The 25,536-nt window shown below is 42.2% G+C and overlaps 1 protein-coding gene across 2 annotated transcripts in view; it reads left to right on the forward strand.

Moving 5' to 3' along the window:
• LOC137305727 (histone acetyltransferase p300-like) overlaps positions 1 to 12,578 on the forward strand; it is a 115,560-nt gene extending 102,982 nt beyond the window's left edge. For both annotated transcript variants that reach the window (XM_067974661.1, XM_067974662.1), the window contains exons 29-31: positions 4,364 to 4,525; positions 5,997 to 6,278; positions 9,446 to 12,578. In XM_067974661.1, the coding sequence (XP_067830762.1) occupies positions 4,364 to 4,525; positions 5,997 to 6,278; positions 9,446 to 11,701 (2,700 nt within the window). In that variant the 3' untranslated portion in view covers positions 11,702 to 12,578. The remainder of the gene's footprint in view (positions 1 to 4,363; positions 4,526 to 5,996; positions 6,279 to 9,445) is intronic.
• The last annotated feature ends 12,958 nt before the right edge of the window (positions 12,579 to 25,536 follow it).

The raw sequence follows: 25,536 nt of genomic DNA on the forward strand, positions 1-25,536 counted from the left end.
CGGTGAGCACTCCAGATTTTGTTGGAGCAAAATGATTTCATTTTCATATTTTGTAAGCGTATCCATATGAGTGACTTCCCTAATGTGACAGGGTGGTTGGAAATAAACAAAACCTTTGTATGTGGCTATGGTTTTCTTTTATTTTCCCTTTTCCTTGTTCTCTTTCTCTTTCTCCCTTTCTCTCCCTCATTTGTTCTCTTTCTTTCTGTTTGCATAAATTTTCATTTTGGGCACTTATGCTTCTCCTCTCAACCCTGCATGTGTGTTTTTTCTCTCTGTACCCGTGATTCTGTGTCTGTCACTGGCTGACAATCCTTCCATATCTGCCACTACTTTCTCAAGCTCTTTCTGTTTGTGTCCTTACATTTTTATCTCCATGTATGAAGAACTCTATGCTTCTGAACTCTTTCTCCTTTGAGTCTGAACTGACATATGTGCACTCGCTCGCTCGCTCGTGCTCTCCCTTTGAACTCCTATCCCATAGCTTTGAGGAGAGACCAGATACAGGGACTATTTCCAGAGGAGCAAAGAAGGCTAAGGCGATTTAATAGCAGTTTTAAAATTGAACAGTTTTGATAGTGAATAGGGAAAGAATTTCCTCTAGTTGGGAAGTCAGTAGCAATTGATTATCAATTTATAATTGTCACAAAGAGTGAGAAGAAATTTCTTTTCATGGTGAGTTGTTGGAGTATGGAATTCTTTGACACACTGTGGTTGAGGCAGAGACCGTTGCATCTTTTAAGGGCATATGGATAAATATTTGAAGTAGAGGCAGTACCAGGGCTATAGGTGGAGTACACAGTTGTGGGGTTAGTTTTGGTTTGCTCCAGCAAGGAGCAGATCAAGCATGATTGGTTGAATAGCCACCTTCTATGGTTCTATGTATCTGAATTGTTATCTCTCTCTGTGTGTGGCTGAACTTTGCTTTCCCATGTCCTTGAACTTCTGTCTCTTGTGTCTGAACATTTCTGTGAACCCTGTCTGAACATGAGCAAACAAAGACAGCGGACAGTAAAAGGGGCCAGCTGGTCCGTCAGGCTTGTCCCATACTGTCATGGTGCAACTTATGCACAATATGACGTCGGTTCCCCCACCCACCACCACCAATCAGCCACACAATCTCTTGAGAGAGGGGAAAAAAGAGAGAAGAAAACCCTCGGTCAATTTTGGGGGTAACAAATTCTGGGAAATTACACTGGGACCCTGAAGGTGATCAAACAAGTTCCAGGAGACCACAGTGATTGAGATGCATGTCTCCCAATATCGTACCTACCTTCTACACATAGAGATCTCCGGAACTTTTGAATGTTTGTAGCAAATCCACACTCACTATATTAGCCAGCAGCTTGTTCCAAAGGTCGACAACTTTCTGTGAAAAGAAATACTTCCTAGCATCTAACATTGTACTATAATAATGTAATTCAAGTCTCCTGACTCTCCCTACCTTATCTAATTCAAATAGCCTATCCACATAGATTGAATCTAATCCTTTCATTATTTTGAAGACCTCAGTCAAATTTTCTCAAATTCTGCACTTTCCTAGAGTAAAATTCCCTTACTCTCTCAACCTTTAAACTAGGTAACAATCTAGTGACCCTCCCTTGAACCTATCCCAGGGCCTCCATATCATCCACCAAGTGAGAGGACCAAATCTGAGCACTATTCTAAATCAGGCCTAACTAAGGTCTTATACAAAGACAGTGTAGTATTTTTTGTTTTGTATTTGATTGTCCTGACATTACATCCTAGTACTGTATTTGCTTTACCACAGTGGTCATGGATCTTCAGAGATTCAAGTACGATGACACCTAGCTTTTCTCCCGCTCAACAGCAGTAAGCTCACAACCCTGCGTGCTGTGTATATTTGATTGGCGTCCGCCCTATCCATATGAATATCACTATATTTAACTATACTAAATGACATCTGCCAGAATTGGGCCCATTCCCCTATCAGGGGATGCCAGAGATGCCTGCAATCTATTTTTCTCATCTAAGGTTCTAACAACCGGACAGATCTTTTTATCACAAAGTTCTATCTCTCCCTCCTTTTCTGACCTTCCTTCTCTTCCTCTCCCTTGTGTCTGACTACTATAAAAATGCTCAAGATCCGTATTTCTTAAACACTAATGGATTTCTTGTGACGCTGCTTGTGGTGAGTATATCTGCTGAGTTAAAAATAACTTAACAGATATATTATAATCGTTATGATCACTTCAAAAAATAAGCAGCTGGCTGCTGACCTGCACAGAGCTGCCAAGGGTTGGAGGATTGAGGCAGCTGATATTAGTGCTGTACATGGTGTGAGCGGCTGAAGACGGAGGCAGGTGATCCTGGGAAGGTTGAGACCAAAGAGCACAGCACAAGGCAGAACAGGGGTTCGCTGCTTTGGTTCCCACAGGCTCTATTCCCTGCCACTGCTCTAAGGTGATCCACTTCTCCTACACTGCAGGCTTATGTTGCACTGGTTCTACCTGTTTGAATTCTACATGACTTCAGTCTGGGGAGGGGGTTATGTTCTATATTGTGCTAAATCCTTCAATTGCAGTGCAGAGAATGAGCTTAAAGCTCCATGGAATTCATCAGATGGGTAAAACTCGTGCGACCACAGGACAGTAGCTGCCAGCAGTGTAGGAGGAATGTGAAAATTTGCATTTTTAATTTGCAACTTCACCACCCCTGCAGACTGTGATGCCCTCCATTGTCCAATAGCCTGCTGACACTTGCTGCCAAGACGCTCAGATGAAGGATGGCTATTTGTGAGAGCATCCATGAAATCATATCCCAACTCAAGTTGTTGCCTTCAGAAAAAAAAGTTAGTTTACAAATCTCTCAATCTATAACAAAAAGTTTACATCAAAGCATTTAATTTATATCGTGACTGGCATAATATACCAGATGCAATTACTTTTGAAAGTTCTGTAACGCAGGTGAATGATTGGGCTTGATTATGGCAATCAAATAAAAGAAAATTCAATGCAATGCACTTACGGCCATTGAAAAGCAGCATTTCCCTACATTGTTCCATTAAATGGTATTCTTATATCTGAACAGTATAATTGTATTCCTTAATGGAAGGATTTGAGAACAGGAGAAAGCTGTGTGGGCCAATAAACCTTCCCCTAACTTGTTAAAATCCCAATATTCTGCCTTACACTAATTCTAATCGTATTTTGCACAGAATTTTTTGAATCAAAACTTATGATTTGCTGTCTGAATATATCCTAAATTGTGTTACAAAAGACAGTACTGTGGCTGCAGACATGTGTGACAGTGTGCCACACCCAGGAAAGAGAAAATAAGGGCAATGCAGGTTCGATTTTCCTGAGTCAACGAGTTCCCCAGCTCGGGTATTTCCCTGTAGACAGTGAAACCAGAGGGTGAATTGTTTCCCGGCAAATGTTACGTATTTCATAGTAGCCAACGCCATTGAAGGTTTTCGAGCAGGTTTCTCTCTCAGCTGTAGGAGATGGGAGACCACAACAGGAGGGAAGCATACCCTCTAACCGTCTTATCAAACAAACTAGGCATGAACTGGACTAATAGTGAGAGAGAGAATGTTGCTGTGCGTCAAATTTTGATGCTTTGAGCATCTTAAACCTGAATTCATCGCATAGTACGATATAATTACTGATTTAGTCCATTTATCATTGAAAGATACCTCCAGGTTTCAAACAGTATCTACCAAACTGATGATTTTCTTAGAATTTCTAAGTCTGAATGTAATAAAGTAGAATAAGAGAAGCTTATATCAAGATGTTTAATTTGTAATATTCTTGGAACAAAGAACCAAGCAAAGAACCTCAGTCGCACTTCATGAAACGAAACACTTGGGGCGTGCCCTCCCTGGTGTTCGGAGTGTGAAAGTAAGTAACCTACAGTTGTTTATTCACTAAAGCCTAACCGATTGGGATGATTTTTTTTTCCCTGTAATGATTTCCAGAGTGGAGATGTGTCATGTTACGATTTAATGGTGCAACAAATATAATTGAAATACCCTCTCCCTTTTGAAAACACAAACACTTGCTGAATTCTCCTCCCCTTCCTCCACATAGTTCTTTAAATCCAGCCCCAGAGAGAGTGGTGGTAACAGCTATTAGCAATTCTTGGCATAACTCTCTACTGTTTTAATCAGGATTTCCTGAATTAAGTGGCATCACGGAGAAAGCAGTAATGGATGTGCAAGGCCCAAGCTGGCAAAATCAGCCAATCTGCCAATTCTTCAGAAAATTGCACTCCCAGCCTGAATTTTTCCCTTTCAGGTTGAGAGGCATGGGTCTAAGTGAAATTGAGTTTGGCACAACTTTTTAAATACATATTTTGAAACATTGCTGTAACTGCTAAATTTACATGCTGATGTTTTCAGGGAAAGAAGGGAGACAGCAAAAATGCAAAGAAAAAGAATAACAAGAAAACAAGCAAGAATAAGAGCAGCCTGAGCCGAGGTAACAAGAAGAAGCCGGGGATGCCCAATGTGTCCAATGACCTCTCCCAGAAACTTTATGCTACCATGGAAAAGCACAAGGAGGTACAGTTTATATTTTATCTCTTGCTCTCTCTTTAGCCTGTTCTGGGTAATTACTGACTTCTCTATCTCTGTTTATTTTATGCACATCTCCATGTCAAGTGTGTCAGCAACCAAGTGCAGACAAACCTCCTGCTGTTTGGCTTCTGCTTATGCTGCTCTGAACTTGGCCATTGAGCAAAGCATCAAGTGGCCAGTGACTTATTCTGATTTCCACTCTTACCCTTTTTCCCCCACCCCTTGGATTTACTAAATATCTATCCATGGCAGCACAGTCAAGTTCAACAACTCAGAGAAATCATAGAGAAAATATGTGTTCCGTTACAGACTGAGGCTTCGGTGTGCTGCATTAATTGTGTGGTATAAGAATTTTTCTTACTCCTCCAAACATTAATTTGTAATATCTTTGGATTTATCTTGTAATAAAACATTCAAAGTACAAGAAGTTTTATTGAAACTGGATTGAGTGCGTAAATGCACCATCTGGTGAGGTATTACGCCATACAGACAAGGAAGGACCAGGTTCGATCTCAAATCTGCTTCGTTAGCTGATCTCAGCCAAGGCAGTGGTGCAGGTGCTACAGTTGGCCCCAGAATTTCCATTTCTGATAGCTGATGTGTACCTTTTTTGATATTGGGTGAGGGCCTTGTGTGTGGCCCTCCACAATTGAATAGTCTGCTGACACTCATTGTTCAGGTTGCCACATGAAGAACGTTCACTTGAGCAAGTGCTGCCTGCACCTTTAGAATTGTACATCATGATTCATCACCTTCTGGACAGATAGAGAGGAAAATTGAGACGGGAAGGGATGAATTGGAAATTCCTTTTTATTGGTTTTCAACAGCAAGCCCGTCACACAAGCTCCATTGGTGCCCACAGACCTGGCCTGGGGATAATGGCCAGTTTTGTGGCTAAATGCTGATGCACTTTTCAGGCAATTTGATATTTGTGGTGTGATTCTGTTGCGTTAATTGTGAAATGTTCCACTCTTTTTTTATATATATATCTGGTGTGTAATCCATTCTGTAAGTGAAATACTGGAAACAAAATCTGAAAAATAGAAAAATTAATCACTTGCCTAGGAAAATAAAGTTTAAAGGTTACACCTGCTAGCTTCCACTAAAACCAAAATACATTTTTGGATAAAGTTAGCACAGAAGTCAGGAAGTATTTGTTAACACACTGGGTGAGCAAACAGCTGGAATGGGTTGCTAGCAAACGTGTTTGAGACCAGGACCTTGGACTCATTAAAGAATCGGCTAGATAGGAAGACAGTAGGGTCGCTGTTCTGTAAGGACCAGTAGGACTTTATTCATCAGTTACTATCACCAGATAGATTCAGAAGAAAATGGGAAATTTATATTTAGTGTCCTTTATAATGTCCTAGGTATGATAGAGAAATCCTCCAAAAGTGAAAAACTTGTGAATTATATTTGATTTAATTTTAATTATCTGATCTTATTTGTTTTGCAGGTGTTTTTTGTGATCCGTCTGATTGCGGGTCCTAACTCAAACTCACTGCCAACCATCCTAGATCCTGACCCGCTCATCGCGTGTGACCTGATGGATGGGCGTGATGCCTTTCTTACACTGGCAAGGGACAAACACATGGAGTTTTCATCACTGAGGCGAGCCAAGTGGTCAACCATGTGCATGCTGGTGGAACTTCACAACCAGGGCCAGGATCGCTTTGTATATACATGCAATGAGTGCAAGCACCATGTGGAAACCAGGTGGCATTGCACTGTCTGTGAGGTTCGTGCTAGTCTTAATTTGTTGTTCCAGTCCACTCATCCCAGTTAAATACATAAAAGCAAAGCATGGAATCATGTTGTACTTAAGCACTTTCCATTCATATGTAAAGAATTCTTAGTGCAAACATAACCATTATAGGTGGGAGGGTTATGGCAGTGTCTGTGAACAGCTCATTGACTTAATTGCATTGCCTGGTTAGGTAACTCAGCACAGACCAGGGAGTGAACATTTTCTAATCTATTTGGCTGATCCATAGTTGGCCATGCATTTACCGACTCTAGGAGCACAAAAATTAGGAACCATTCAGCTCCTCAAGCCTGTTCCGCCATTCAATTAGATCATGGCTGATCTGTACCTGAACACCCTATTTACCCACCTTTTATCCATATCCCTTAACAACATTACCTAATCAAAATCTGTCGCTCTCAATCTTGAAAATTTAAATTGACCCAGCATCCTCAGCGTTTTTGGGGGAGTGAATTTCACATTTCCACTACTATTTGTGTGAAAAAGTGCTTCCTGATTTCACTCCTGAATAGCCGAGCTCTAATTTTAAGATTATGGTTAAGATTAAGGTTAATTAGTAATTAGTAGTGTCACAGTAAAGGATCCTCTGGGGAAGAGTGATCATAATATGATAGAATTTCACAGTTTGAGAGTGACGTACTTAAGTCTGAAAATAGAGTCTTAAACTTAAATAAAGCCAATTGTATAGGTATATGGGGCAAGTTGACTACGGTAGATTTGGCAATTAAATTAAAGGATATGGCAGTTGAAAAACAATGGCAAACATTTAAAGAAATATTTCCATATTCTCAACAAATATACATTCCATTGAGAAATAAAAACTCGACGGGAAAAGTGATCCACCTATGGCTAACTAAAGACGTTAAGGGTAATATTAGATTAAAAGAAGAGGCCTATAATGTAGTAGTAGTGGAGTAGTAAGCCACTACTACTAGTTTTAGAAATCAGCCAAGGACGACCAAAAAATTGATGATAAGGGAGAAAATAGAGTATGAAAGTAAACTAGCAAGAAATATAAAAACTGATTTTAAGTGCTTCTACAAGTATGTAAAAAGGAAGAGAGTAGCAAAAGTAAATGTTGGTCCCCTAGAGGCTGAGACAGGAGAAATTATAATGGGGAATCAGGCAATGACAGATGCGTTAAACAAATATTTTGTATCTGTCTTCACAATAGAGGACACAAAAAGCATACCAAAAATAGTGGGGAACCAAGGGGCTATTGAGAATGAGGAACTTAGTGATTTTCAAGTACTTTTTCTCTACTGATAAACTAATGGGACTAAAAGCCAATAAATCCCTTGGACCCGATGGCCTACATCCGAGAGTTCTAAAAGAGATGGCTGTAGATTATGATCTTCCAAAAATTTCCTAGATTCTAGAACGGTCCCAGCGGATTGGAAGATAGCAAATGTAACCCCACTATTCAAGAAAGGAGAGAGAGAGAAAACAGGGAACTACAGGCCAGTTAGCCTGACATCAGTCGTTGGGAAAAGGTTGGAATCCATCATTAAGGAAGTGATAACAGGGCACTTAGAATATCATCATATGATTAGGCAGAGTCAACACGGTTTTATGAAAGGGAAATTGTGTTTGACACATTTATTTGTTTTTTGAGGATGTAACTAGCAGGGTAGATAAAGGGGAACCAGTAGATGTCGTATATTTGGATTTTCAAAAGGCATTCGATATGATACCACATAAAAGGTTGTTATGGAAGATCAGGGCTCATGGGGCTTGGAGGTAACATATTAGCATGGATAGAGGATTGGTTAACGGACAGAAAACAGAGAGTGGGGATAAATGGGTCAATTTCAGGTTGGCAGGCTGTAACTAATGGGGTACCGCTATGATCGGTGCTTGACCTCAGCTATTTACAATCCATATTAATGACTTGGATGAAGGGACAGAGTGTAATGTATCCAAGTTTGCTGACGATACAAAGATAGGTGGGAAAGTAAGCTGTGAGGACAGAGAGTCTGCAAAGGGATATAGTCAGGTTACGTGAGTGGGCAAGGAGGTGGCAGATGGAATATAATGTGGGGAAACGTGAGGTTGTTCACGTTGGTAGGAAGAATAGAAAAACAGAATCTTTTTTAAATGGTGAGAAACTATTAAATGTTGGTGTCCAGAGGGACTTTGCTGTCCTGGTACAAGAAACACAAAAAGTTAGCATGCAGGTATAGCAAGCAATTAGGAAGGCAAATGGCATGTTGGCCTTTATTGCAAGGGGGTTGGAGTACAAGAGTAAGGATGTCTTACTACAATTGTACAGGGCTTTGGTGAGACCACACCTGGAGTACTGCGTACAGTTTTTGTCTCCTTGTGTAAAGAAGCATATATTTGCCTTAGAGGCGGTGCAACGCAGGTTCACTAGATTAATTCCTGGGATGAGAAGGTTGTCCAATGAGGAGAGATTGAGTAGAAAGGGCCTATACACCTGGAGTTTAGAAGAATTAGAGCTGATCTAATTGAAACAGATAAGATTCTGAGGGGGCTTGACAGGGTAGAGGCTGAGAGGTTGTTTCCCCTGGCTGTAGAGTCTAGAAATAGAGGGCATAGTCTCAGGATAAGGGGTTGGCCATTTGAGAGTGAGAGGAGGAGGAATTTCTTCACTGAGGGTTGTGACGCTTTAGAATTCTCTACCCCAGAGGGCTGTGGATGCTGAGTCATTGAGTATATTCAAGGCTGAGATAGATAGATTTTTGGACTCTCGGGGAATCAAGGGATATGGGGATCGGGCAGAAAAGTGGAGTTAAGGTTGAAGATCAGCCATGATCTGATTGAATGGTGGGGCAGGCTCGAGGGGCCATATGGCCTACTCCTGCTCCTATTTCTTGTGTTCTTATGTCGCCTTGTTTTAGATTTCCCCCACCAGAGGAAATAGTTTCTCTCTATCTACTCTTATCAAATCATTTTAAACACCTCAATTAGATCACCCCTCAACTTTCTAAACGCAAGGGAATACAAACCAAGTTTATGCAACCTGTCCTCATATTTTAATCCTTCAAGCCCCATTATATACATTTATATAGTAAAGTGTTCAAATTATATATTGAGAATGAATGACTAAATGATCTAAGATAGCAGCATTGCCAGTTGGCTGTTGGGGAACTAACTTTTTCTAAATTTATTTTTTCTAGGACTATGACCTCTGTGTCAACTGCTTTAACACTAAGGGACATGAGCACAAGATGGAGAAGCTAGGCCTTGGTCTGGATGATGAGAGCAACTCACAAGGGTCAGAAGCCAGCACTGGAGACTCGAGGCGCCTCAGTATCCAACGCTGCATTCAGTCACTGGTCCATGCCTGCCAGTGCCGCAATGCCAACTGTTCTCTGCCTTCCTGCCAGAAGATGAAGCGGGTGGTGCAGCACACCAAGGGGTGCAAACGCAAGACCAATGGTGGCTGCCCAATCTGCAAGCAGCTTATTGCGCTCTGTTGCTACCATGCCAAGCACTGCCAAGAGACCAAGTGCCCTGTGCCGTTCTGTCTCAACATCAAGCACAAGCTTCGTCAGCAACAGCTACAGCACCGTCTGCAACAAGCCCAGATGCTGCGCAGGAGGATGGCCACAATGCAGCGAGGCGGTGTTGGACAGCAAAGCCTGCCATCTCCAAGTGGCACTGCACCCACTACTCCAACAGGACAGCAGCCGAGCACCCCACAGACTCCCCAACCCCAACCCCCAGCTCAACCACAGCCGCAGCCACAACCCCAGCCGCAGCCACCGCCACCAACCAACATGCCTTCCTACAGCAATATGGCAAGAAGTCAACCACAAGCCCCTATACCACAAGGCAAGCCAACCGGACAGGTGGTGTCCGCTGTCCAAGCTCCACCTCCTGTTCAACCACCACCACCAGCTGCAGTGGAAATAGCCATGCAGATTCAAAGAGCAGCCGATGCCCAGCGACTGATGGCACAGCAGCAATCTTTCCAGCGGCCTGGAGTTATGAATCCTCATCAGATAGCAACCATGAATCAAATGCCCGTGATGAGCATGAACCCACAACAGTCGCAGAGAGGCCCCACTCACACAGATCAGGGAATGGGACCAGCCAGCATGCAGCAGGCACAGTGGGGACAAGCTGGAATGGCCCAGGCTCAGCAACATCCACAAGGAATGCAAAGACCAGTCATGCAGATGACCCAGCAAGCCCTGCAAATGAGCATGCAACCCCAACAACCACCACCCACGTGCCAAGTTACATCAGGAGTACCTCAGCCCAACAGAGGTGGCGTTTCCCAAGGAGCCCTGCAGGACTTATTGCGGACTCTCAGGTCTCCGAGCTCCCCTATGCAGCAACAGCAAGTACTCGCTATCCTCCGCTCCAACCCCCAGCTTATGGCTGCTTTCATCAAGCAAAGGGCCGCCAGGTATCAAGGAGGCCAGGGTCAGCCAGGTATGCAGGGGCAGCCTGGAATGCAACCACAGCCAGGAATGCAAGCTCAGCAAGGTCTTCAGGGACAGCAGGGCATGCATGGCAACCCAGGCATGCAGAACATGAGCCCCATGCAGCCTGGAGTTCAACGGCCCAACATGCCTCAGCAGCAGCAACAACAGCAGCAGCAGCAAAGCATGGGTGGGATAAATGCACAGGGTCAGCCCATGAACATGAACCACCCCACCATGAACTCCCATTTCAGGGAGCTTTTGATGCGACGTCAGCTCATGCAACAACAGCAACAACAGCAGAAACAGCAACAGCAATCAAACCCTGGCATGGGCGCTGGAATGGCTAACCAGTTTCAACAACCTCAAGGTTCTGGTTATCCAATGCAACAACAGCAGCAGCAACAGAGGATGCAGCATCATATGCCCATGCAGCAGGGAACCATGGGACAAGTGGGACAACCGATGGGGCAGATGAGCCAGCTTCCACAAGCAGGAATGGGGGCAGAGGGCAGTTCCAGTCTCCATCAGGCCCTCCAGCAGCGAATTCTCCAGCAGCAGCAGCAGATGGGTTCGCCAGCCCAGTCCAACTCCATGAGTCCACAGCAGCACATGCTCCCTGGCCAGGCCCAGTCACCTCACCTCCAGGGCCAGCACCCATCCTCCCTCAGCAACCAGGTACGGTCCCCACAGCCCGTGCCCTCACCACGCCCGCAGTCCCAGCCACCTCATTCCAGCCCGTCACCCAGGATGCAACCTCAACCGTCTCCACATCACGTCTCGCCACAGACTAACTCCCCACATCCGGGATTGGTAGCTGCCCAGGCAAACCAGATGGATCAAGGACACTTTGCTGCTCCGGACCAGAGTGCAATGCTTTCTCAACTTGCTAACCCTGGAATGGCAGGCTTACATGGTGCCGCCAGTGACCTTGGCTTGGGTTCTGACAACCCGGACTTAACAGGCACAAACATTAATCACAATACACTAGACATCTTGTAGCATTTTGGGAGCAAATTCTCATTTTTCGTCTTTACTTAGGGTTTTTTGTACTGAAAAACAATTTTGAAATTTCTAGGGAGGACTATTTTCCCAGAATTCAGTGAACTGCAATTTATTGAAAAAAAAACTGAGGGATGATATTATACAAAGAATATATTTTTTGTTATGACTGGTGAACAGCCAGTCCTTTGTTTTTTTTTGTCGTTTTTCCGTTCTGTTGTTTCAATTGCAGATAGCCCATACCTACATTTTTTAAGAAAAGGAGAGTTGAATTCATATTTTTATTTTCTAACTTCAAAGAATCTTGTAAGCATTTGTCCATTAACACGAAGCATTTCACAGAAGAGAAAAACAGCCTGTGTTACAGTATACATCTGTTTTTTGACAGCAAAGGATTACAATACCTCCTCTTGTGTATCCCCTTCTTCCCTTAATTTTTTTCACTTCTATACAAGAGTTTGAGCAGAAATTTCGAAGTATTAATAATTTGTACAGGTAGAACGAGAGACTATTGCACAAACTGGCAGCTGCCAAAACGTCCTGCGGATGTAGAATATTGTGGGTTTTTTCAGTTTAATGGTGACATTTTACTTTTTATTTTATTTTTTTGGTGAGACTATCGAAGGATCCTTTAAAAAGACTGTGTGGCTGATTTTATTGAACACATCCCTTGGTTTTTCCTCTTTCAGACTTCTGTGTAAAACTTGAAAAATGGGCAAGCAGAAAAAAAGGAGAAAAAAACCTATCCTGAAACGTGTAAATCATGCAATTTATTGATAATTACTTATAAATATGAACTTTGGATCACTGTATAGACTGCTAAAATTGATTTCTTTCTTATTTACCATATTGTTGAATAAACTGTGTGCAACAGCGACACTGCCTGTTTTTAATGGATGCTTTCTGCATATTTTGGTGCTTGACAGGAGAAAGCAAAATAAAATTGGATTTCTTTTTGGTGGTCAGGGTTTGCAGATTATTCACTGCAGAGCTGTGCTGGTGGGCAGCAAGCGTTTTTTTTTTGGGCGGTGGCCTGCGAATCCTTTTCAGTAGCGACATAAGAGAAGAGGTCTGAGGACAGACAGTGGAGGTGCTGTGAAAAATAACTCCACCGAGTGGCATTACGCCACTTATCCCATGACCTTGAAGGGCAAGTTGGGAAGTATTCCAGCTGCTTCCCAAGTGGGTTTATCCAGTTCATTTCCATGTATTTGGTGGATCCAAGAGGTTATTCCACCCACGTTTAGGGAAAAGGAATAACCACGGATCGCATTGACACAAGCAAGTAGAAAATTGCTTTAAACCACCAGTCTCACGACCTGTACCACATAGAAAAATTCAACTGGTTGCAAAGAGTTGTGAATTTTTTTTAATGTAAAGTGTCAGCTTGGCTCAGTTGGTAGCTCACTCCCCTCGAGTCTAAAAGTTGAGAATTCAAATCTCATAACTGACTTAACGTACAATCTGGACTGAAGCAATACTGAGGGAGGTGCTGCCTTGTGAGGCATTACACCGAGGCCCTGTTCAAGCGGATGTAAAAGATCCAGGGCACTATTTGAAGAGGAGAAGGTGGTTTATCTGGTGACCTGGTCAACATTCATCCCTCAACCTACACCACCAAAAACACATATGGTCATTCATTCACTTGCCGTTCATGGGTCCAGGCTGTGCCATATAAATGACTTAAAAAGTAATCTATTGGTTGTGAAGATGTGATGAGCTGCTATATGAATGCAAGTTCTTTCTGTTTTTTGATGTGTATTTTTAATTGTTAAAATATTGATTGTGGGGAAAGGGCAGGGGAGTGCGACTAATTGGATAGCTCTTCCAAAGAGGCATGATGGGCTGAATGACCTGTACTGTATCATTCTATGCTGTTAGTGACATGGAGGGTAGGGGGAGACTGGCTGGGAGGAGTTAATGAGCTCAAATTGACAGCCACAGTTAAACTGACAAGATAGCCAAAACACCTAAGATAATTGGGTACAATAACTCCAGTGGTGTCATCCGCATTCAGTATTTTAAATAAAGTATTTGCCTGGCAGTACAAGCGGGGGGAGATCACACAATGGAAGCCTGAAGTACAAGCTTAGAGCAGCACTGAAAGAGAGGGAGAAAATGGAGAGATTCGTACCCTCCTAAAGTTTTCCACCCAACAACAAAATCATTAGGGATGTTAAAGGTGATCACAGCTCTTTGCAGGAGGTTTTAGTTTGGAAGAGGTTCCATCAGCTGTTGGTGCTTAAACAGAAATCTTCAAAACAAAAAACTGGGTTTTTTCATTCCAAATTTCTCCTGTTCCCTTCTCTTTGGAAAGTGTTGACTGTTCCACAATGATAGTCACTTGGCGGAGGTACCAGAGAATGACTGTTATTTTGTGTGAGCTGTGATAATCTGCAGGCTGTCTGACTGGAGGATGTCTGGACCTGCCCTCACTTGGACACTCTTCAATAAGTGTCCGTGTATAATGAAAGCCTGGTCAATGTATGGTTTCTTTCCCTTCCCTAATGAAGGTGCGGTGGCCAGTTGTAACACCCTCACTGATAAGCTAATTCGGCATAGATCTTTGGATTGAAATGGATGTTAATTATAACATTTTTAATAAGGTGCTATGGGAAAAACTTATGCCAATATGCTTGAGCATAAATTCTCCCTAAATTGTACCACTACCAACACCACTCTGACCTGTAGGCACCATACTTAACCCTAGTGTTGATAGAGCCCACAATATTCTCCAGGCACAGCTCAAGTTTGAAGTCAACGTTGCCGATTGTACTGATGTTTCCACCAGAGACATCCTCTAGAATATCACCACATTAATGCTTCACGCCTTGCATGGAGGGCAGGTGGCCTGATCACTGACCTGCAACTAGAAGAGCATCAGAGGTAGTGGTGTGCATTATAAACTGGATAGCCAGGTGGTGAAGGATAGAATACGAGAGTCTGGTCTTCAGTTGCTTCCAGGCCTTTATTCACAGATAATATTAACCACACCCTAGATAAGCTCTCATAAATGGATACGAGTGTGTCCCCAATTGAACCACCTGAATACAATTAACATTCATTAATAAATCACATGGATCCAATTAACAGTGCGCTCTTTTCCCCATCCTTCCTGCTGGAAAAGCATCAAAACTCTTCATTGCCTCTTGACAGCACACTTGCTGTGGAGAATTATGGCATCAACGCTTCATTCTATCTCTATGGGAAAATGCACTATGATGTTCAAGTACAGTCTGCTTAAACTTACCAAAATTCTCCTGTAGTTTAGGTGATGTACCAGGGCTGGCAAACGTGGAATAGTACCCCAGCAAAAGCAGCACCTTTGGAGGGAGTGCAAAACCACTTTGACTTCCAGCTGCAAGGATTATTTAAGAATATCGAGATGGGGAAGAATGTGTTTGTAGGTTTATGTATCACTCAATTATGTTGTGATAACAAATGGCCTTCTGTCCTGTATGATTCTGACATAAAAGCGCAGTTTGTTCATGTACTGTCCACCAAACAAGGTGTTCATGCCACACACGGCCTGAGATTGTGTTCTGTTTGCATTTATTTTGTATAAAAAATATTCTGACATATTGCTGATCCCACACTCAGTTGTGGCTGCCCTTGGCCTTTTAATGATAAAATCATGGATTCATTTTATTATTGCACGACACCTGTGTGGGAATAAATAGAATTCCTGTCTTGAGAGCTGTGGGATACACTATAAGAACAACAGCTCGTTTCTTGGGAAAAAATTGGAGGTCTATGGGGACAGAGCGGGGGAGTGGGACTAATTGGATAGCTCTGTCAAAGAGCTGGCACAAAGGACCGAATGGCGGCCTCCTGTGCTCCTATGATTCTATAATTTAAGCTGACTGTCTTCCCAAAATCACCAAACGATTTGGCAATGCCGCTGTTGCCCGTCAGTGCTTCTCTTTGTCTATCTGGTTACGTCGTTGCAAGACCATAAGCTTGATCGTACCAACAATAGCTCCAAAATCTCATTGTTTCATCATGTTAAAAAATGAGCTACCCTGACCACTTTTCAGGTGGCGAACCTCTGAGATCCCAGTAGGTTAAAGAATGAGTTCAAGGCTTGTATGCTTGGATCAAAAGAAGTATATTGGAGTTTCTAGTATCAAGCCTTTCAAGTTAATTTAGTCATGGTTCCAACAAAGAACATTTCAGGAACCAATCTTAAATTGGTCTTGAACTTTAGCGATTCAGAGCTGGTGAGTACTTTGAGCCAAAGTGTTTGGTGATGGAAATAGTAGTGGAATCGGGTGCTTGGTTACATTGTACAGGAAACTACTTCTAATTATTCAGCAGATACTTCAAATAGTATATGTTCCCATATTACACCTAGCAATTCAGCTCATCTTGTAAACTCTGTTCTCCAGTATTAATTTGTGAATTCAGGCTATGAATTTCAGTCCACAGTCGATTATTAAAGTGTCAGATGGTCTACCTATTTGCTCAAATACTTGGTACCACCATTTCCTTTAGAGAAGTTCCAATTTGTTGAAGTGCATCTCTCTGCTTCTTATGTAGAGAGTCGGTAACAACCTCTACTTAATGCCTTAAGTCTTAATTTTCCATTGAATTACTGGTTGGGATGAAGGGTTTTTCTTTCCCAAGGACAGTGTGACACTTTCCTTATTCTGCACCAAAACCATTGCAGTGAAGATGAGAATCCAGCAGCGTTTTTTCTTTTCAAAAAGATACTACAAAATAAAACTTATTTCTTAGTGGTAAAGAACACAATAGGACTGTGCATTGGGTTGCTCACACATTGCGTTATGTGGAATTGCATAGAAATTACAATGTGGAAACAGGCCTTGTTCCAACCAGTATATGTTGGTGTTTACCCTCCACTGATGCAGTAGTCCTAATCCCATGTGCTCACCCTGTTCCCAGATCCCTTTATCCCCCTTTCCTTCACTTATCTAACCTATTCTTAAATGTTGGCATGGTCTCTACTTCAATCACTAACTCTGGTAGTGCATTCCACAACCGCCCAACCTGTTATGTATTTTTAAAGAAAATTTCTCCTCTGACCTAAATTGCATTTAATCTTATACCTATGCTCCCTCCTTGGAAACTTTTTATATGGCCTTGAGCACAAAATCTAGGCTGACATTCCAGTGCAGTACTGAGGAAGCACTACATGGTCGGAGGTGCCGTCTTTCGGCTGAGACATTAAACCGAGGCCCCTGTCTGCCCTTTCAGGTAGATGTAAAAGATCCTATGGCATTATTTCGAAGAAGAACCGGTGAGTTGTCCCCGGTGTCCTGGCCAATATTTATGCCTCAACCAACACCTAAAAACAGAAGATCAGATCATTATCACATTGCTGTTTGTGGGAGCTTGCTGAGCAGAAATTGGCTGCCGTGTTTCCTAAAAACGGCGACAACATTTCAAAAGTACTTTGTTGGCTGTAAAGCACTTTGGGACGTCCTGAGATCATGAAAAGCGCTGTACAAAAGCAAGTTCTTTCGTTTACCCTGTCCCATCTCTTCATAATTCTATACACCTCTATCAAATCACCCTGTAATCTCCATTCTAATGAAAACTGCCCTAATATTTCAAGTCCTTCATATTTGTACTTTTTCATTCCAGGCAGCATTGTGTGCATCTGTAATGTACCTTTTATTTTTCCTTAACATCTCTCCTATAGTGTGAGCCCAAAAATGGCACGCAGTGCACCAACCATGTTCTTAATAAGGTTTTATGTCGATTCTTCGTTATATCTTGACTTTTGTATTCTACACTGAAGGATTTGAGATTTTTCATTGTTACTTGTTTTAAAGAAGACTAAAATAATGGATATGAAACCCTCGATTTCTTGGCAAAAGAACACAGAACTGTCAGCTTGACCAAAATCAGGATGCATGATGGTCTTTGCTTATTGTCCGAGATGTTTGGAGAGAGAAACGTTTGTGTCAGCAAGTCTGAAGGGAGCCTTCGTAAGCTGTGAAACCTAAGTAACTGATGAGAAGGAACAATGCTGACAGTTACAGAGATAAGGAAGCAAGGCCTGCAAACTGATGAGATTCTTTGGTGTTTAAATCAACCCGTTTAATGTATGATTATCAAACAGCAGATTTGAAGGAAAACCATATAAAAGATCCTATACTACAAGGGTTTTCAGGATATGCAATATTAAGACAAGAGGAGGTAAAAGACACAGAACTCGATCATTTCTTTGTCCCGAATTGTGCTCACTGGAAGAAAGGTTGTATGAAAAGTTGCTGCGTTCTGGTAAAAACTGTTACGTTGTATGTCAAATTAAATTCTTTAATGTTAGACGATAACTACAGTGATCCTTGACCTTTTGTATTCTGAACGAGAGGAAAGAAATCTTAGATACAGAAGTGTTAAGATCAACTGAGAGTTAATTTGGATTTAATTTGCATCAGCCTAGTGGTGGTGAAAGTGTGGACCATGTCCCAAACCAGCTAGAGGAAGGACTATTCATTCACAAGGGCTCAATACTAGCTGAATTGAACGATCAGGTAGTTAGGATAACCTTGCCCTAGTATAACTGGTTTAGAAGGTTAACGAATAGTCTGGGAGCTTAGTTGTAAAGCGCACAAGCATTGTCCAGCTGGCAGTGTGCTTATGTGCAGGTGTGCTGTAGAAGGGAACCAAGGAGTTCACCATCCAGAATCCCAAGAGGGAAGGGATTTGGTGACTAAGCAGCACGTAGGTGCAGGACTTGGTTCGGGGGAGCTGAAATATGTAAAGAAACTCAAGGATAGCAGGTAAAGGTGGTCTCACTATTAGCAGTTTTGCTTAAAGTTAGAGGAAAAAGAAACTGATAAAAGTAACCTTTTATCTTACAACACCTCTCGCCATAAAACCCATTAGTTTTTTATGGCCTTATCCACTTGAGGTGCTCCTAAACTCAAACCCCTCTGCTCTTCGACAGCACGAAACCTTCCCCCATTCAAAGTATAATTACATTTTTTAACCAAAATTTATCAGCCTCACTTACTGACATTGAATTCCCATTTGCCACATTCCACCATCTTATCAATATCCCCTTGCAGCTACTTTTGCTTCTCTGAATTATTTACTATGACTCTTGTCCAAATGTGCAGATGACACTAAAACATCAATCCCTCTAGCCCTATATCCAAATCATTGATGTACACAGTGAACAGAACCCCCTGGGACACCGCCACTCTTGTATCCATCTTGAGAAGCTGCATTTAACAGTCTGTTTCTTCCCTTCTAACAAGTTTTAAAACCAATTTGCTATTCTTCCCCTAATTCCATACCTCTTAATCTTCTGTTACAGAGCAGTGTGCAAGTTTTAAGTATATAGTGAATTCTTAGCCTCAGCTTCGCTCAGTTGTTCATGCTTGCCTCTGAGGCAGTGAGTTGTGGGTTAAAGCCCTGCTCCAGAACTTGAGCGCATAACCTGGGCTGCCACTTCAGTGCAGTACTGGAGGGGTGCTGCATTATCAGAATTGCTGTCCTTGTGGTGAGATGTTCACCCAAGGTTCCGCCTGCTTGTTAAGGTGGATGTATAAAAATCTAATGGCACTTTTCGAGGAAGACCATAGGAACAACAGTAGACCGTTCAGCCCCTCGAGCCTGTCCTGCCATTCAATGAGATCATGGCTGATATGTATCCTAACTCCATCCACCTCCCTTGGCTCCATATCCCTTAATAACCTTGGCTAGCAAAAATATATCGATCTCAGATTTAAAATGATTAATTGGGCTAGTATCTGCTGCTTTTTGTGGGAGAGAGTTCCACACTTCTACCACCCTTTGTGTGAAGAAGTGTTTCCTGACTTCTCTCCTGAACGGCCTGGCTCTGATTTTAAGGTTCTGTCCCCTTTGTCCTAGACTCCCCCACCAGCGGAAAAAGTTTCTCTCCATCTACCCCATCAATTCCTTTCAAAATCCTAAAAACCTCAATCCAATCCCCCCTTAACCTTCTATATTCCAGGGAACACAAGCCTAGTTTATTGAATCTCTCCTCATAATCTAACCCTTGGAGCCCTGGTAACATTCTGGTGAATCTGCACTGCACTCCTTCCCAGGCCAATATATCCTTCCTAAGGTGCGGTGCCCAGAACTGTACACAGTACTCCAGATGTGGTCTAACCAGGGCTTTGTATAGCTGTAGCAAAACTTCCTCCCTTTTATATTCTAGCCCTCTAGTTATAAAGGCTAACATTCCATTAGCCTTTTTGACGATTTTTTGTACCTGACCACTGTATTTTAGTGATCTGTGTCCTTGGACCCCTAAATCTCTTTGGGCCTCTACTGTTCCTAAATCTTCACCATTTAAAAAATACTCTGATCGATCCTTTATTGCTCCAAAATGGATGACCTCACACTTACCTGTGCTGAAATCCATCTGCCACAGTTTTGCCCACTCACTTAATCTATCAAAGTCTCTTTGTAATTTTATGCTCCTGTCTACACTACTTACTAAACCACCAATCTTTGTGTCATCGGCGAACTTGGATACATGGCTCTCTATTGTGTTATCTAAGTCATTAATAAATATAGTGAATAGTTGAGGCCCCAGCACAGATCCTTACTGGCCCTGGCAGCATGTTCTATGTGCTCTGGCCGATGTACTTCCCTCAACCAACCAACAAAAACGACAGATTAACTGGTCATCCATCTCAATGACGTTTGTGGGGCATCGCTGTACTCAAAATGAACTACACAACAGCACCTGTAAATCATTGTATGTGAAATGCTTTGGGAAGTTCCTAAGAGATGTGATGAGCTGCTATATAAATGCAACTTCTTTTTCTTTCTGTATCATAAGCTGGGCTATCCTAAGGGAGGAAAAGAAAATGGGCGGGAGGGGGTGTTGAGATGGGTAGTAATGAAAGCAGAGACGACCAAAGCCTGGGATCAACCCCACTGTCTGGCTGAAGCATGGACTGAAAGTGAAAAGGCTCAAGGATTCTTACTGTCTTCAGTACTGAACTTTAAAGACTTCATTTAAACTCCTAGTTATGCTGTTCAATGCAAAAAAGGCTGAATCTCAAGGTGTGTGGTATATGGCAATCTATAAGTGTAATGTGTTATCGAATTGAACACAATAAGTGGCACTAAATCAAAAGTAAAATACTGCGAATGCTGGAAATCTGAAATAAAAACAGAAAATGTGGAGAAGCTCAGCAAGTGAGGCAGCATCTGTGGAGAAAGAAACAGAGTTAATGTTTCAGGGCGAAGACCTTTCGTCAGAACTGGAAGCTATTAAAAGAGTTAAAGTATTTGAGCAAATACAGAGCCAGGGAAAGGGGGCAGGGGAGGAAAGAACAGAAGGGAAGGATGGGATGGAGGGCACGAGTGATTAAATGACAAAAGGGATGATGGTGCAAGGCAAGGAGGGTGGTAATGGGACAGATTAAGAAACAAAAGATTGATCAGGAGTAGCTGTAAATGGCAGCAGCAGAACCATTACCAGCACCCGCTGACCGAAAAAATGGGAGAAGTGGTTAATAAATGACACATTCTGATACAAACATAAGAAATAGGAGCAGGAGTAGGCCATACGGCCCCTCGAGCCTGCTCCGCCATTTAATAAGATCATGGCTGATCTTCGACCTCAACTCCACTTTCCCCATATCCCTTGATTCCCCTCGAGTCCAAAAATCTATCAATCTCAGCCTTGAATATATTCAATGACTCAGCATCCACAGCCCTCTAAGGTAGAGAACTCCAAAGATTCACAACCCTCTACATGAAGAAATTCCTTCTCCTCATGTCAGTCTTGAATGGCCACCCCCTTATCCTGCGACTATGTCCCCTAGTTCTAGACTCTCTAGCTAGGGGAAACAATCTCTCAGCATCTATGCTGTCAAGCCCTCAGAATCTTATATGTTTCAATGAGATCACCTCTCATTCTTCTAAACTCCACAGAGTATAGGCCCAATCTACTCAACCTCTCTTCATAGGACAGCCCTCTCATCCCTGCACGTTCCTCTCCAAGTCACACACCATCCCGACTTGGAAATATATCGCCGTTCCTTCATGGTCGCTGGGTCAAAATCCTGCAACTCCCTTCCTAACAGCACTGTGGGAGAACCTTCGCTACACGGACTGTAGCGGTTCAAGAAGGCGGCTCACCACCACCTTCTCAAGGGCAATTAGGGATGGGCAATAAATGCTGGCCTTGCCAGCGACGCCCACATCCCATGAATGAATAAAAAGAAACCCTCTCATGCCAGGAATCAATCTAGTGAACCTTCGTTGCACCGCCTCCAAAGCAAATATATCCTTCCTTAGATAAGGAGACCAAAACTGTACACAGTACTCCAGGTGTAGTCTCACTAAAGCCCTGTACAACTGTAGTAAGACTTCCTTACTCTTGTACTCCAGCCCCCTTGCAATAAAGGCCAAAATACCATTTACTTTCCTAATTGCTTGCTGTACCTGCATACTAACTTTTTGTGTTTCTTGTACGAGGACACCCAAGTCTCTCTCAACACCAACATTTAATAGTTTCTCACCATTTAAAAAATATTCTGTTTTTCTATTCTTCCTACCAAAGTGAATAACCTCACATTTCCCCACATTATACTCCATCTGCCACCTTCTTGCCCACTTACTTAATCTGTCTATATCCCTTTACAGACTCTTTGTGTCCTCCTCACAGCTTACTTTCCCACCCTGCTTTCTATCGTCTGCAAACTTAGATACATTACATTCTGTCATAGAATAGAATCATAGAAAATTTACGGCACAGAAGGAGGCCATTCGACCCATTGGGTCCGCGCCGGCTGAGAAACGAGCCACCCAGCCTAATCCCAGTTTCCCGGATTTGGTCCGTAGCCCTGCAGGTCACGGCTCCTCAGGTGCACACATCTAGGTATTTTTTAAATGAGTTGAGGGTTTCTGCTTCTACCACCCTTTATGTGGCACCTTTATCGAATTCCATTTGAAAATCCAAATATACGACATCCACTGGTTCCCCTTTATCTACCCTACTAGTTACATCCTCAAAAAACTCTAATGAACTTGTCAAACACGATTACCCTTTCATAAAACCATGTTGACTCTGCCTGATCATATTATGATTTTCTAAGTGCCCTGTTACCACTTCCTTAATAATGGATTCCAGCATTTTCCGACGACTGATGTCAGGCTAACTGGCCTGTAGTTCCCTGTTTTCTCTCTCCCTCCTTTCTTGAATAGCGGGATTACATTTGCTACCTTCCAATCCGCTGGGACCGTTCTAGAATCTAGAGAATTTTGGAAGATCAAAACCAGTGCATCAACTATCTCTGCAGCCACCTCTTTTAGAACCCTTGGATGTAGGCCATCAGGTCCAGGGGATTTGTTGGCTTTTAGTCTCATTAGTTTATCCAGTACTTTTTCTCTAGTGATATTAATTGTTTTAAGTTCCTGACTCTCATTTACCCCTTGGTTCCCCACTATTTCTGGTGTGCTTTTTGTGTCTTCTACTGTGAAGACAGATACAAAATATTTGTTTAATGCATCTGCCATTTCCTGATTCCCCATTATAATTTCTCCTGTTTCAGCCTCTAAGGGACCAACGTTTACTTTTACTACTCTCTTCCTTTTCACATACTTATAGAAGCTCTTACAATCCGTTTTTATATTTCTTGCTAGTTTACTTTCATATTCTATTTTCTCCCTTTTTATCAATTTTTTGGTCGTCCTTTGTTGGTTTCTAAAACTCTCCCACTCCTCGGGCTTATTACTCTTCTTGGCAACATTATAGGCCTCTTCTTTCAATCTAATACTCTCCTTAACTTCTATAGTTAGCCACGGGTGGATCACTTTTCCCCTGGAGTTTTTATTTCTCAATGGAATGTACACTTGTTGAGAATATTGAAATATTTCTTTAAATGTTTGCCATTGCTTTTCAACTGTCAAACCCTTTAATTTAGTTTCTCAATCTACCTTTGACAACTCGCCCCTCACACCTGTGCAATTGGCTTTATTTAAGTTTAAGACTCTAGTTTCTGACTTAAGTACGTTACTTTCAAACTCAATGTGAAATTCTATTATATTATGATCACTCTTTCCCAGAGGTTCTTTTACTGTGAGATTACCAATTAACCCTATCTCATTACATAATACAAGATCTAAAATAACCTGTTCCCTGGTTGGTTCCATGATGTATTGCTCTAGGAAAGCATCTCGAATACATCCCATGAACTCATCTTCCAAACTACTTTTGTCAATTTGATTTGCCCAGTCTATATGCAGATTAAAGTCCCCCATGGTGACTGCATTACCTTTGTTGCAAGCTCCCATTATTTTATGATTCTTCATTTGATTATTTCATGGTAGTGGGAAATCAGTCAACAGAAGATTGATAGTGAGAAATTATTTTCTGTTTAACGTTGCATCTTGAAGGTGGGGATAAGTCTAATAAAAGCTAATGTTTTTACAGTGAAATCTTTTGATAGATGTACTAATTCATGCAGGGAATGCCAGAATGCACTCATTAAAAAAAATTATGAATGCTACCTTGCCGCTTCAGTAACATTAAAAACACTTTTAAATACTTACCCTGTGTCTTTCCCCTATCAAACACTGGGTCCTTTTCTAAATGGACATAGAATCATAAAATAATACAGCACAGAAAGAGACCATTCAGCCCATCGTGCCTGTACCGGCACTCTGAAACAGCTACCAATTAGTCCCACTCCCCTGCTCTTTCCCCATAGCCCTGCAAATGTTTCCTTTTCAAGTATTTATCCAATTCCCTTTTGAAAGTTATTATTGAATCTGCTTCCACCGCCCTTTCAGGCTGCACATTCCGAATCATAATAACTCGCTGAACAAAAATTTCTCCTCATCTCGCCTCAGGTTCCTTTGCCAATTATCCTCAATCTGTGACCTTTGGTTACTGACCCTCCTGCCAGTGGAAACAGTTTCTCCCTATCTACTCTCAAAACCCCTCAGAATTTTGAACACCTCTATTAAATCTTCCCTTAACCTTATCTGCTCGAAGGAGAACAATCCCAGCTTCTCCAGTCTCTCCACATCACTGAATTCCCCCAGCCCTGGTGCAATTCTGGTAAAGCACCTCTGCATCTTCTCCAATGCCACAACATCCTTTCTAAAGTGTGGAGCCCAGAACTGGACACAATACTCTAACTGAGGTCTAACCAGTGATTTATAAAGGTTTACATTCGTGTGTATTTCTTTAAATGTGGAAGAACAGGGACTGGATGATGCAGTGAGTTACACTGGTCTTTCTCCTCTGGGATTTGAGATTAAATCCATACCAGGCTGCTAGGATGAAAGTCTCCTTCATCTGCCTATAAAAGTCCTACATGAAATAGGTTTGGACAGTCTCATGGGGCTACAGCACAAGAATTACCTTTATCTTACCGCTAAATTGCCAATCTCATTCTGAAAAGCCTGGTATTGGTAATGGAAAATTATCTAAATACTGTATGGAGGTTGAGGCATATTAGTGGGCCATCTTAAATAAGAAGAGATCATGCTTCTAATTGCTCATTTGCTCTCCTAGTCCTCTGATACCCTTGGAGATAGGAACTTCTCTGAACCATCAATAGATTGGTACTTTGCATCTGTCTTCACAAAAGAGGAGGATGAAGTTAATGTCGCAGTAGGGGAGGGAGTAGAGATATTAGATAGGATCAAAATAGATAGAAAGGAGGTGCTAAATGGGTTGGCATCACTCAAAATTAACAAGTCACTCAGTCCAGATGCGATGCATCCTAGGTTGCTGAGGGAAGCGAGGGTGGAGATAGCAGAAGCTCTGACCACAATCTTTCATTCCTCCTTGAATATGGGAGTGGTGCCAGAGGACTGGAGGATTGCAAATGTTACACCCCTATTCAAAAAATGGGAGAGGGATA

Source organism: Heptranchias perlo, chromosome 40 (assembly GCF_035084215.1).
Source record: "Heptranchias perlo isolate sHepPer1 chromosome 40, sHepPer1.hap1, whole genome shotgun sequence".
Classification (NCBI taxonomy): domain Eukaryota; kingdom Metazoa; phylum Chordata; class Chondrichthyes; order Hexanchiformes; family Hexanchidae; genus Heptranchias; species Heptranchias perlo.